We start from the raw sequence: 13,701 nt of genomic DNA on the forward strand, positions 1-13,701 counted from the left end.
GTTGAATTGTTAGTAATGGTGTTGGTGATGAGGTACAAACTATATTTATTAGGATTTTTTGTTTTCTGACAACTTTTGGATGATTAAACATGCACCGGGTCACATTGACCCGGGAACATCATTGCTGTACCTGAGAAACGAACACAGGAGGGTTAAGTAAAGGCGTGTACATGGAAATGTACTCAAAGTATTTAAAAGGGAAAAAAACTCAATGCCGAACATTTGCCTCTGTGACTTTAAATTATGATATATTGTATCAATAGTTTTTGTATCACTGATGCATTAATTACATTTTCCATGTCTCCATGGCCACTTAAAGCCTCTAAACATGTTTGCAGGATTTATTGCTAATTTATTACTCATATTTTTTAGATACCTGTCTTATATTTTCCACATACATTGGCATAGATGTGGGATAGCGGAAATGACCAGGAGCAGAGCTAACAGCAGGCCATAAATAAAATCCATAACAGCTCTCTTTCATGAAGACAATTAGACTTCTCTGTGTCTTGAGTTTAAAGTCCAAAATGCTTCTCTCTGCATAAATCTGTATAAAGTGTCACCCTCATAAGTTTATTGTGTTGATGCATAAATACATTCTTAAAGACTTCTTTTCCTTTAGTCTAAAGTAAATGTTTTTGATGATGGAAAATGCAATGAATATGAATAAAAACCTTAAAAAGTTGAGGTGCAAAATGACCAGCACTTTAAATAAAAACAAACAATTAAATCATGTTGTACATCAAATAAGTGCTGCGTGTCAGTTTCTAAGAATGTGTCAAGTTTTGGAGCCTCTTGTAATCTCAAGACAAAACTTTACATGGAAATTGACGGCAGTTGAACTATAAAAGTAGAGGAAGCAGCAGACCAATTCTATTAGCTTTTTATATCAATATTGTTTTCTTATTGCTGCTTTACATGGTACCATGTTAGATGTCTAACATGGTACCAGATCACAACATTTATAAAAAGGGTTTTCTTTGATACCGACATGTCACAGGAACATTTTCCAACATACTGCAACATTTCACCGACAAACATTTAAAAAAATAAACTTGCACTAGAGCTGCTGGCTAACAAAAAACCTCTAAAATGTACAAAATATGTATATAAAAATCAGCAGCTGCCATCAACTATGTTTAAAACACAACATACAGTACAAACTTCAAATGTAACACAGAACCCGCAGATATCTTATGTTGCATTTCAAGTTATTTCCCAAAGGGTATGGTTTTATTCGGTGGGCTCCACGGAGGAGGTGGACCGTCTTGGAGTATCGCTTGTATCCGTCTTTCTTCTCTTTGTCTCTTCTGTTCCAGATCCTTCCGTACCTGTTGGGTAAAGAAATATTAACTCTTCCACATAACTTGGATTTACAGTGAGTGAGACCATTTGTATCTGAAAAAACAAAACAAAAGAACCTTCGATGCCACTCACCAGCCAGTTTTCATACATCTCCAAAGCCATTTGATCTCTCTCCTCTTTCACGTAGCGCTCCTCCTCAGCTTTATTTTGGGTTTCCTCGCGCACCGTCAAGACTTTTTCATGGAGAACAACTGTCTTCTTTTCACGCCTTAAACATTTTAAGAAAAAAAAAAAGAAAGTGGCTAAACATCAAGCCTTGGCTGCCATCTAGTGGTTGATCATTTTCACTCCCAGACGTTAGAGTTTGATGGGACAGCACTGTGAGGTGTGAATACTGACTTTTAGACCCCAATAAAATGTGTACAATCAAGTACAGTAAGATAATTGTATTTAAATACATGTGATCTTTCTATGCTGGCCCTTTAAATTGTTTACTGGGTAGACCAGCAGGCATTCTCGAAACGTGCCTCTAATGGTACAGCAGCTGCTTCCTTGATTTACACTCACCAGTCAGAAACGGCAGATTTGCTGTCTCTCTTTCTTTCTTTCTCCTTCTCTTGTTTTCTGAACTGAAGTTTATTTTCAGCTTCTCTTTGTCTTCTGGACTTTTCTTTGAGGCGATGATCATGCTCACTTTTCCATTTGTCAAACACCTGCGATGTTTACAGCATCACCGATTAGCATGTCTTCACACGGAAGTGCTTATTTATAACGCACAATAAATCAAGGGACAAACCTGTTGAGCAGATTGCGTCTTTTCTTCTTTCTCTTCAACCGCTCTTTGCACCTTTCTGATTGCGTCCTGCTTTTCTTTGGCTTTTGCTTTGAGACTCTCCGCCTTCGTTTCTTTCCAAGCCTCGTATGATGCAACAGCATCTTCCTTTTTAGCCTCTTCTTCCTGTTATTGGTTTGTTTTTTTAAAAGAAAGTAAAAAGTGTGCATTTCTGTTGAAATACTGTTTCTTTTATAGTGTTCCATTACTATGTGGTGTGTTGTATTTCCGATTTACAAAACAGATTACTCACTCTTTTCTTCTTCTCTTTCAGGATTTCCTCCTTCTTCTGTATTTGCATATTCTCTCTTGACTTTTCCTTTTTCTTTCGAAGCCATTGCTGTTAGAAATACATGTTAGTGGGCCGGGATTCTAGTTGACCGAGACTCAACTGTAGATACTTTGTTGTCCAGCGGCTGATGAGAAAAAAAAACAGACTCCCAAGTACTGGCTTTTAACTGAATTATTTGATTACATTAGGACAAGTACAGCGTCTCAAGGCCAAACTCTGCATCTGTACCTGATAATAATGTAATAAAATCGGAGAATAATATAAATGGAGCGTTTAACAGGGTGGAAGAAATTACACTAGAAGTATGTTCTATGTATCTGATATAACTGTAATCAAATCAGTGTCGGAGTATAAGATGGAGCTCCTCTTATGGTTGCATATCGTCCTTCACCATAAAACAAACCAAACACTGCAGAGTTTTCCAACCACTCGGGCTCGTTATCACACCGACCTGGTAAATGGCGGCTCGGAGTGAATCTGCCGCTGGAAGCTGAGAGTCTTGCAGCGAGACTTTACGATCCAGAAGTTTGAGAGTTCCCAGATACCTTGATTCCACTTTCCCGGCGCACACACTGTGCGACCTCTGAGCGGCCTCAGAGGGAGAGCTCCATGTCCTGATGGAGATGAAACGACGGCCAGTTACCAACCCTGTTCTGCCCACGCAGCTTTAGAAGCAGCTATTGCTGCGGCTTGCTTACCAACCTGGTGTCAAAGGATTTGTGGTGGACACGAGAGAGCTGCTGCGAGTGTTCTCCAGAGTCTGCCTGAGAGGAGACAGAAAGACACATTTACCGAGACCAACAGGCAGAGCATATCCAACATGTCACAGTCTCACCCGCCCACGAAGGTCTTACATTAAACTCTTCAAACGACGTGGAGTACTTTCTCTCTTTGCTGTCATCGGAAATGAAGCCATCTAAAACAACACGATAAACGTCAACAGGATTACTGCCATTTGAAAAACAAGTGTGTGGTGCTGAGGATGTTACCTCTGGATCCGGAATCCACTGTGGTCTTGGTGAAGAGCTGTGACTGCTCACTCTTACTCGAAGAGGATTTGCTGAGGCCGCATGAAACTGCTTGACTTCCTTCTTTCCACTGCGATGAAACGGCATAACAAACACGCGCTCCATTCAGAAGATGTTTCAACTACAAATACCGAACAAGCCGAGCAGAGAAACGTACATGTGCACCGCGGCTCCTTACAGCGGTGTTGCTGGACGTGTCGGGGGAGAGGGGGATAGATGCAGAGGACGTCTGGGGCCTGCTGAGATCCGGAGATCCAGCGTCTTCAGCCATCTTCTCCGCAGCGTGAAGGCTCAACCCGAGAGTCCTTTGCCTCGGTTTGGGCCTGGGTGGCTCCCTATTGGTATCTGAATAAAGACAGTTTGTTGAAAGATGAATTTAAAAAAAGCTTGTACATGAAACGGTGTAAACGGACCTGCTGAGGACACGCGTGTGAGGTCAGTTGCTGATAACGGAGTGTGGGAGCCGTCCTCCAGAGCAGAGGTGCTCTTCTTCTCGGGACCCGGAGTTTCCGCCCCACTGTTGTCAGATGGTAAGGGCAACGGCATGTCCAGGAGAGAGTCATCTGACGTTTGGTACGACAGAGATTTACTTGAGCTCCTTCTCGTGATTTGGGGATAGGCGGACACCGCATCACTGCTTTCAAACGGCACGTTGTCGTCACCGATGTTCGTGGAGTCGCCGTGATTGCTGTGTGGACCGGTGGAAGAGTCGGGCGGCTCGTTTTCGCGTGACTCTGGCGCCGCCGCGTCGTCCGGGGGAGAGACGACTCTCTGGGTTTTCAGAAATGAAACTCTCTTCGTCCTGCCGCGTTTGCCCTCGTCATCTGAAATGTCAAAGTCGTTGAGTTTGGGTTGACTCTTCGCCGCCTTGATGGCGCCGGCCCTCTTTTTACTCGATTTGAGGAGCTCGTTCAGAAAATCTGTGAAAAACAGAGAAATCAAATACAGAAATTTAGAAAGATCAAAAATAGAGAATGACAAGATAGGACCAGCCATTAAACTGTATCTGTTTAAGTTGACAAAGCAATTTAGACTCAATGTCCACTTACTAGCTTTTACTGGAGCTTTTTAACTGCATCTTACTATCCCTTCTTAAGTGGATGGTTTCTGGCCAACTGAACAAACTCTATCCACTGAGGAGGACTCGGAGATATGGTTGAAAAACTAGTAGAAAGTGATCTTGAGTTAAGCTACTCACCTTAACTTTCACACTGAACATGCATCCATCTAAGTTGAAGGTGTCTGACTAACAATGTTATCCAAAGGAGGAAGCAGAATCATATGGTCTGCTCCACTGATGTAACTCTTGTTGCCATCTGACATTTTCCTCCTGTAAAGCAGTGATGTTAACCCTTCATCCTGCTGAGGTTGGCAGGGAGGAATGAACTGTGAGGACTGAATGTCGTGTAATGTTCCACCAGCTGTGAAGCAGTGGTTCACAACCTTTTTCTGTCTGCTGTACCCCCAGAGCCATTTAACAAAAGTGCCCATTTGAATAGATATTTAAACCTGATGTTACTGAACACTGCAAATTCCATAAAATAGGAAACTTTTTTTCCAGCAAGTTCAGTCAAAGTTACATTCGTAGCACAACAGACGTGGCAGAAGCGGGACGGTTCAACCATGTATCCATTACTTTGAGCTTAACCGTCTCTGCTTTCACTCTACTCACACGCTCTAACCAGATTGTAATGTATGCATTTTTTTTTAATAAGATGAGCTTCCTACATCCTGGTTGGGAATCACTGCTGAAAAAAACTGCCATTTACAGAGTAATTTCTGATAATCTCTTCACAATTTCTCCAATTAGTTGTAATGCATTTTCACTGTGAATCACAGTTAGATGCATAAAAGTATTAAGTCACTTTCACAAAGTGGTGTAAATAGGATGCACTGTAGACCGCAGAAAATCAAAGCACCACAGAGACCCACATCTAGAGGATGTCGATGCTGCGCCATCTCACCGTCTTCATCGTCACTGAAGTCATCGGAGTACGAGTATCGATCTGTTTCTGCCTTGCTTGCTCTGGCGGAGACAGCAGCCTGAAGTTCGTCCTGAAACGTTTTGGATGAGATTAGACTGACTGTTCACCTCACTTTATCTTTTGCTTCTCCCAACTACTACAACACACATATCACAGTACACCATTAAAAGCATACAGGTATAGAGTATGCAATGTAATAGTGCAAATGGGCAGGTAGAAAGCAGATAGGTCTAGTAAGTACATGAGATAACGTGTGTTCAGGGGGCTGTGGGTTTAACTGACTAATCAGTCTGCTCTCATTTGGTGACATGGCGACTGCACACAACACTTTACCTGAAACGTTGTTCTCCTCGATGTTTTCGGGCTCTTCGTGTAAGCCAGTGTCCTGAACTGCTGATTAGTCATTCTGAGAACTACAACGCTGCACGCTGTCCTCTGAACGCGTCCACTCACGTTAGCATGCTAGCTAAACTAGTGTTCGCTAATTTCACTGTGACAAGTAATGTTAGCTTGCTATAGGCTTCCTGTGCTTAGTATGTACTAGTATTGCTAAATTACCATTATGCTAAGTTTGTCAGATTCAATACATACTATAGACCTATTCGTAAATGGTACTACCTAAAGGACATAGCTCGCGACAGTGGGCTAACTGACTTGTTGATGGTTACCCTGGGAAACGTGGAAAACAGTCTCACCACTGCGCATGCTCAGAGGATTACAAACTCAATTGTAACAACCCCCACACACACACATGATTCAACCTGATTTGGGAGCAGTTAATCGATAATACTGATGTGAAGACAGGCGTCTATAAAGTATCTGTCAAAGTATGAACAGAGGCGTAAAAATCAGTCATACAGCAATAGGCCACTGGGTTATACAGAAGTTTTATGGTTTTCTACTTTAAGGTGGTGTGTACGATTTGGTGGCATCTAGCGGTGAAGGTGCAAATTGCAACCAACTTCTTCTGTATCAAGCATGTGGCAATGTACTTGCCATTGAAGTGCAACTAAAACATACTTAATTTATAGACTAATAAAATAAAAAAATACACAGGCAGACAGTAAGACTGAATTATTTTTATTTATTTTGTTATAGGAAAAGTGCATAGTTGAAGCCCTTTTTCTCTTAGACTGAAACAGTGTAAATCGTGGTCTCCTGCAGTAACAGATGGTCCACTTGTTCATCTCACAACCTAGTATGGCTTCCCCCTTCATTATACACACCGTCTTAGGTTTTACTTAACTTTCCCCATCTCCTCCCGAGTCTAGAAAGACGTAGGGAAGAAATCTTTAGAGGGCCTTATTCGCTGATATGGAAAATAAGAGAAGCTATTACAGATGATATTCAGGTTCTGAACTCTTACACCATGTATATCAAGAGAGACACTAATCCACGTAAATTCTGATATCACAAGTGCCCCTGAAAACATAATCCAAGGCCCAGACACACTTCCACAGCCATGTTGCCATGACAGGGGCACGACAAAGATAAGGTCAGTGACCAGAAACCAGGAAACCCTCCATCATGTACTGCAATCCAACAGCCAACAATAAAAAAAACATTCACTTGTTATAATGTTCCATTTTTCTTGAGATTGTATCAAAGTGTTGATACTCTTAAGTAACTTTGAGGCTGTTGTACTGCGTTATAAATATCCACCCACAGTTACATACAGGGTAAAAGAACACCAGATATTCACCACTATATTGCTCTGCATTAGAGATTTCTATTGTTCTGTTCACTAATTAAACCTTCTAGCTGACAAACTGTTTTTTTTAATTTTTTAAATGAATCACTCATTTAGCAGCTCTGGACCAAGAGAAACCAACAAATCCTGTAAACCACGGTAAAGAGAGAACCTCCAGATCATTCCCACGTCCTCTTCTGATCTCATTTTATATCAAAAATGAACCGAAATATTGCTCTTCTTTCACAAGAAGTTGTCGCAGTATTGAGACCAGAACTTCAACATTGGCACCGTTTTCTAGCTCCTTTCCTTTAAATTGGTTTGACATCATCATCATCATACCAAAGTTGTAGAAGTAGAAACTCAATGCTTCAATCAACCAGACTGTAGGCCCTCACCTCCACCATTTTAGACCGCTGACTCAGCACAACACGCCTTCATAAGAAGACGGCATACCACAACAAAATAAGATTCTCTGCTACTAATAAGTTGAGTATACAATTCTGACTTGTTTTTATCTTTTAACCACTAAATAATGACAGTACATGGAATCATCTCGATATGATTAAATGCTTGCGCTGAGTATATTGTTTTACAATGACCACACTTAATACACATATGCCTGCAATTCAGTTCATTTCAACTACGTGAAATGGGAGCATTTGACTGTCCAACTGTAGCCCGTTGAACAGATCGGTGGTCCAGATAACTTACAACCACGGTCACACAACCAACAGTCGCTTAAAGGGACAGACGCGTTTACGGAGACGTCGTTCACACAACACACCGGACTGTTTGCTGGAGTATGTACTCGGACTGAGGCCCGAGTGTAAACACAGAAGATGGATTGGCTGTATTGAAATAAACGCTGTGTTGCTGTGATCCTAATTCATAATAGTATTCGTCCATGTAAATTCATTGCGTTAATCATTATGCTGGTTTAAATGTGCTATTAAAACACTACGTGATATGACATCATTACTGGCACCGTTTATAGAGTTGTGACATAGAAGTGGAAAGAGAGGAATGTTTCCGAGAGAGACCTGCCACCCTTCAACGCTTAGCAAGCACTTGAACAACGCCCCGCCTTCTGATTAAAGACTCTACGAATACCACTTAGAGCCCAACTGATATATTAACATGCCGATATTATCAGTCAAAATTGGCTTGTATGCGTCTTTAGACATACAAAACAACAACGTTACTACTTATATATTTTTAATTCAAGATGGAAAAAAAAAGTCGTTGTTATTCAGATCAGTTGGGCTCCAGTGACAGGGGTCATAGACAAATCCATCACAAAAAACACAGTGGCAATAAAGTAGGAGAAAAGCAAAAGATATTTGAATGAAGGGGAGATGACGCTGTCCCTTTGTCACAGTCGCTGGCTGACTGTGCAGCTCCAGTCAGTGCAGGTGGGTGAGTGCTGGTGCTCTCCACTGCTAGTCGATAGGGGGCGCTGGAGGCTCTCTTCCATTGCGCTGCAAAAAAGAAAATATTAAGTCTTAACAACAGAAACAATAATCATACTAATTATAATAATAAGTTAGCTTCAAATTTGGACACACAATGTTCATCTGGTTGTGTACAGCCAGAGGCTGAGTCCCTGTTTAAGCTGCGGTCAGCAACTTTGGAGAAACCAGCAAGAACAAGCTATATTAAAAATAATAATACAACAGAAACACCCAGCCCAGCGTAGTCACCTCTAGCAGCACGAGCTCCAAAAGTCGCTAAATGTAGCAAGAAAGTCTCTAAGTCGACTACACTGACAGCCCGTCCCTCCAAAGCCACTCCCCCAAAATAATCATAATGAACATACACAACCAACATGGCTACCGTTAGTACTCACAGCTGTCAAGCTAGCAGCTTGTGGTAGACATGGGTCACAATAATGAGTGCACAGGCAGAATACGCAAAGGCAGGTAAACAGGCAGGGAGCCCGTCCAATCATTTCATTGGACTGTCGCAGGACTTTTTTTCCTTTCTCTCTTTTTTTTGGTCAGAGTATTTGATTTATTGATTGCTGCCAGGATGGAATGACATTTTCAACAAATATAACAACACGAAAATGTTGCTAAAAAAAATCTTTACCCACCCTAGCTCTGAAATACAGCTCCAGCTCACGTCACAGGATAAACATTTAGTTCCTAATCTTGGGAGAGAACTGCTCATCTTTGCAAAATATGGACCAAACAACTGAAACATAGAAACTGTGTGACTAATTTCTGCTTTTGGTGGACTGCCAATTGGTGTATAATAATGGATGGTGTATAATAATAGACCAAAACCAGAGCTCACTGACTCTTATTAAATGACACAAACCAAAAAACAATGTTGAGACAATAATTCAGCAGCCTATCTGAGGTCAAGACAGCTGACGTTTGAAGAGCACAGCAAGACAACCTGACGTTTAACCAACAGGCCGGATTTTATGGAAGACATTTTGGCATGTCACAGTAAAAGCACAGGTGTAAATAATACAAGTAATGATGGCTTCAGTTTCAGGGTCTTGTGTTGTGCTTACAGGACAGAGCCATAGTTAGAGACGTTAGTAACACCAACAGGTCAAAACGTCTGCTGTGAAAAAGGCTAATAGCTAGCATGTAGCAAAATAAGTGTCACTATTAACATCGTTTCTTTCTTTTTGTTATCCAAGTTTATAGTTTCCATCAAATGGTGACTCATTTCAATTCTATGTCATAAAATCCCCATTAAAGGAAAAATAGCATCCTATTCAGTATCTTCAGCTAATGTACTTCTGTTGTAAACCCATGTTGACAACATCACCGTTACTACGTGGGCGCACTGTGATCGATACTGACATTGTGGGGTCCGTGAGGTTTGCCTGTGGGACGGCTGCCCCTGAGACTGGATGGGCGCAACAGGAACAGGAGCAGAGCCAGCACCGCCCATCCCATCAGAACCATGGGGAGGGTCAGGTCACCGCCGATCGGCCCATTGGGACCCGGCACTGGAAAACAAACGCATCTTTGCACTTGTAATCTACACTAAATGTTGCTGATCCCACAACACCCTAATGTGGTCATACATACATTCCTGAGGGCAGTTGGTGTCTGTGCAGTAGGACTGAGATTGCCTGAGCTGAGGGAGAAATTACAGAAGGAACAAAGCAGATTCAATACAAGAGGAGAGCTGGAAAAATTATATTAATTGATGGCTGACTTATTCACTCTGGTTACCACTCTCCTCATCTCAGGTTAGAGAAAACACAGCAAGTCTATAAGCCAATAAAACTGACATAAAACGCCAGAGTTCCTTGTAACACTAGGCACACACACAACAATGTACTGTACAAAGTCCTGACATGTAAATCCTGTGAAAATTCTTTTGTTATTTGGACAACACCCTTTTCTCCCTTCGGGTGGTTTCAAGCTCTGAGCCATCTGCAGCTCGCCGTGCAGGTTACACCTCTGCACAAAAGAGCCAATGAGGTCACCTGGATACACAAAATAATCACAACTTCTATTCCGTGTTAAACGTAGTCTGTCTCCATAATGTTGAGCGCTTCTCTTACACGTTCCAATAAAAGAGAGCTGGAAAATATATTTACATGCCCAAAGCCAACCTGACAGCACGCAGTGCGACGGAGTGACACGACTTTGTGTGGAAGTGCTGATTGGCTCTCTGGATAAACACCGAGCAGGAACCAGGATGTGCTGGCTCCGTGCCAGTCGGCAGCTTTTCATTTCCTCCTCTCTGGCTGGGACTTTCATTTGCTTGCTAGTTGATTCTACCGCTAATCTATCAACTTCGGCAGGACATACTTATACTTTGTGCTGCACACTTGGATTTCCTGCTCCTGCAATTCAACAATAAGCCAGCCACTTAAGATTTCAAGCGACAGCCGAGGCCACTCACCAGGTTGATGAGGCGCCTCATAGCATACTCGTGGGTGCAGACGCACTCACAAGGGTCAAAGCCTCCCTCCGCCATGTCTCACCAGACGGCGTCCACCCTGGAACAAAACGAAAGTACTGTCTCTAACTAGACCAAGTACATGAACAAAGGAGAGAAACCTAACGCTCCCTCTTGTCAGCGCTGTCCTGTATTGTTGTTTCACAGGGACACAGCTTAGAAGGAGGAGACTGCTCAGTCAAGGACAGTCAGCACTGTGGCTGCTTTATCTCGCTGCATGTAACCTAGGCATTTGTAATTAAAAATAAACTCTAACTAGACCATTATTGACAACATACTGGAGTTCATTCTGGTGTCTGAACTGGTTTACACTGATGGTGCACTCGTCGTTAATACAACACTGATTAGGAGCCACGTCATCAGCTAAGAACTGAAAGTAGTTTTGAAAAAAGGTTTTATCACATGGCCTGGCAAACTGATGTGAAACACAGACAGTGCTTGGATTAGTCGTAGGCTAATGCACAGATGTCTGCTGCAGGTGCCTAATAAAAAGTGATCCAGGTCTATACTGCAACACCAGATTTTGAGGCTGATAACATGGATATTTGATTGATGGAAATTTGCTTTTTTTGTCCACCTGCCACTGTGGCTGATGTATTCCAGAATGTTCTAACCACTCACTAGACTACAGTTGGGTTTTTTCCCCGCTGGTGACTGAAGCAAATCTAGCAGCCGCCTGCATATTTTACCAGCATTTGGCTGGTGCGAATATCCACCCTCATTGGCTAAATTTCTTTCTCCTATAATACTGCGATCTTTTTTTTTTTTTTTACACAAACACCTGCAATAAAAAAAATCCCAAGATTTTTTTCCCCTCAAAGAATAGTGACCAAAATATTAACAGAGCAGTACATTTTCCTGTCCAAAAATATTTTCCTTGTATTACAAACCGTGTAATGTATTGAGATGGTTTTTGTACCGTTCTCTCTCTTTTTGTCCTGTTCTTTGCACTGTTTTTGTCATGACGACCTTTCTAGTATTTTCGTGCATAATGGTGACCAACTTGTTTGCACTGCTTAAATGTTAAATGTAGAACCATTGCCACCAGGGAAACAAAACGGGCACCATGTTTTGCATTTCTGTTCAACAATCGTATATGTGTCTATGTATATCAGCCAATATATCTATATTTCATATAATTGACATTTGAATAAACACACGACCGTCACGTTATATGTAATAAACACTGACATATACACACTTGCATTACTTGACATCGTGCTGTAATAGTTATACGTTCATAGTTTCCATGGGTGTCTGCCTGCATATTTCTGAAGTGACGAACAAACGAAGTGGCCAGTTTGATCTCGACTCTGCTGAAATCCATTCAACTGCAGCAATCATCACTTCTCACATACCAACCCTTCAGTTTGACATTCACGACTATCATAATAACTATGATTTAATATTGATATCTAACTAATTTAGCTAACGTTAGACTAGCTCCTTGCTAGCCTGGCCAGCAACAAAGCCTCACTGCGTTGACTGTTTTTTCTCTCGACTGTTACTAATGAACAGATGATTATCGACAGCTGTGACGGCCAACAGCATGGAAACAGGACTTACTCGAGCTGTGTAGACGTTGAGAAACCGTTCACTGTGTTTGGAGGGCCTGGGCTGCAGCGTTGTTGTCCCCCGCACGGAAACCATTAAGCTGCAGACATGACAACCTACCGTCTGTGTTTTGTTGGTGCACGTGAGCCAACCAGCGATTCTTCACGAGAGACATCCGGGAACTAAACGCGCTGGGCGATTCGGACGTCTGTCATTGGTTCAGTCATTTGATGGGCGGGACTTTGAGCCAATCCCAGTAAGAAACGATTATAGCGTCTGGATAGTAAACAAACAGTCCGCTGCCCATCATCAATACAGAGGCAGATGAACCGAGCCCCAACATCTGTACAGTTGTGTAACCAAATATTCAGTGATGGATTGTAACTCGAATACTGTACTTTAAAAAAATGCAGTGGGAAATATTGTAGCCTACTTTAACTCCAACACAAATGTCGGACGACTGTCGCTACTTTGCTTATTAAATAATAATAATCCAATACTATAATATATTAAGTTGAACACAGAGGGTCCATTTGCATAATGAATATTTTGGCTTTGATTCAACTTTTATAAACTCAATGTATGTTTCGTATGTAAAATGTGCATAGTAATAAATATAGGTAAGTGTAGTAAAAAGTACAATATTTCAATATTTCCAAAACCTTGTCACTCAGTCAGGTTGGAACCTGACAGCTTCCTTCTCTTACTTTTATTTCACCTCTTAATAAGCCACGTATTGAGAGACGAAACAACTTAAATGGAAGATGATATCTAAGCCATGAAAGCAGTTGGACTATCAGAACTAGTTGAAGTGTCATTTGGTATTTAAGCAGTGATGGCAGATAAAGAGTGAAAAATGTGTTGAATCTAACAGCTTTCTTCCTTTACTTGTATATTTTGCTCCCTAATAAAAAACAATCAAGTAAAAGCTCCATTCCACATCAGAGTCAGATGTAAAAATCCTGTAGGTGAATAAAAGGTGATAGTCACCAGTGCTGGAAAATAAAAATCAGATGTGTTCAGCACAGGATGAGAAATGTCCGGAAAAGGCAAGTGTGAAAAACAACACAAACCCATGT

At 41.6% G+C, this 13,701-nt stretch overlaps 2 protein-coding genes across 2 annotated transcripts; both read right to left on the minus strand.

Annotated features, from left to right (window-relative positions):
• Positions 1-67: 67 nt before the first annotated feature.
• On the minus strand, positions 68-5,847 carry map9 (microtubule-associated protein 9). The gene is made up of 13 exons (XM_076091968.1): positions 5,776-5,847; positions 5,422-5,512; positions 3,871-4,377; positions 3,636-3,802; positions 3,419-3,527; positions 3,284-3,345; positions 3,132-3,193; positions 2,881-3,043; positions 2,391-2,477; positions 2,102-2,263; positions 1,873-2,018; positions 1,438-1,573; positions 68-1,331 (listed from the first exon to the last, which is right to left on the minus strand). The coding sequence occupies exons 1-13, from the start codon at positions 5,845-5,847 to the stop codon at positions 1,212-1,214; spliced, it is 1,884 nt and encodes a 627-aa protein (XP_075948083.1). The 3' UTR covers positions 68-1,211.
• A 659-nt stretch (positions 5,848-6,506) lies between these two features.
• Positions 6,507-12,794, minus strand: smim14 (small integral membrane protein 14). Its single transcript, XM_076091002.1, has 5 exons — positions 12,635-12,794; positions 11,012-11,108; positions 10,186-10,234; positions 9,955-10,103; positions 6,507-8,613 (listed from the first exon to the last, which is right to left on the minus strand). Exons 2-5 carry the CDS (start codon positions 11,084-11,086, stop codon positions 8,575-8,577), a joined length of 312 nt encoding a protein of 103 aa, XP_075947117.1. The 5' UTR covers positions 11,087-11,108; positions 12,635-12,794; the 3' UTR covers positions 6,507-8,574.
• Positions 12,795-13,701: the final 907 nt, after the last annotated feature.

Source organism: Anarhichas minor, unplaced genomic scaffold (genome assembly GCF_050575085.1).
Source record: "Anarhichas minor isolate MPS153535 unplaced genomic scaffold, ASM5057508v1 ptg000014l, whole genome shotgun sequence".
In the NCBI taxonomy this organism is placed as follows: Eukaryota; Metazoa; Chordata; class Actinopteri; order Perciformes; family Anarhichadidae; genus Anarhichas; species Anarhichas minor.

Bases quoted from the DNA above. Each gene is read 5' to 3' on its own strand.
- smim14 (XM_076091002.1), bottom strand. From the start codon at position 11,086: ATGGCGGAGGGAGGCTTTGACCCTTGTGAGTGCGTCTGCACCCACGAG. The intron at 10,104-10,185 runs GTATGTATGACC...TTTGTTTTCCAG, and splicing joins CACCAACTGCCCTCAGGAAT to TGCCGGGTCCCAATGGGCCG. The intron at 8,614-9,954 runs GTCAGTATCGAT...TCTTTTTTGCAG, and splicing joins AACCTCACGGACCCCACAAT to CGCAATGGAAGAGAGCCTCC.
- map9 (XM_076091968.1), bottom strand. From the start codon at position 5,847: ATGACTAATCAGCAGTTCAGGACACTGGCTTACACGAAGAGCCCGAAA. The intron at 2,264-2,390 runs GTGAGTAATCTG...AACCAATAACAG, and splicing joins TGAAAGAGAAGAAGAAAAGA to GAAGAAGAGGCTAAAAAGGA. The intron at 1,332-1,437 runs GTGAGTGGCATC...TTTACCCAACAG, and splicing joins AGATGTATGAAAACTGGCTG to GTACGGAAGGATCTGGAACA.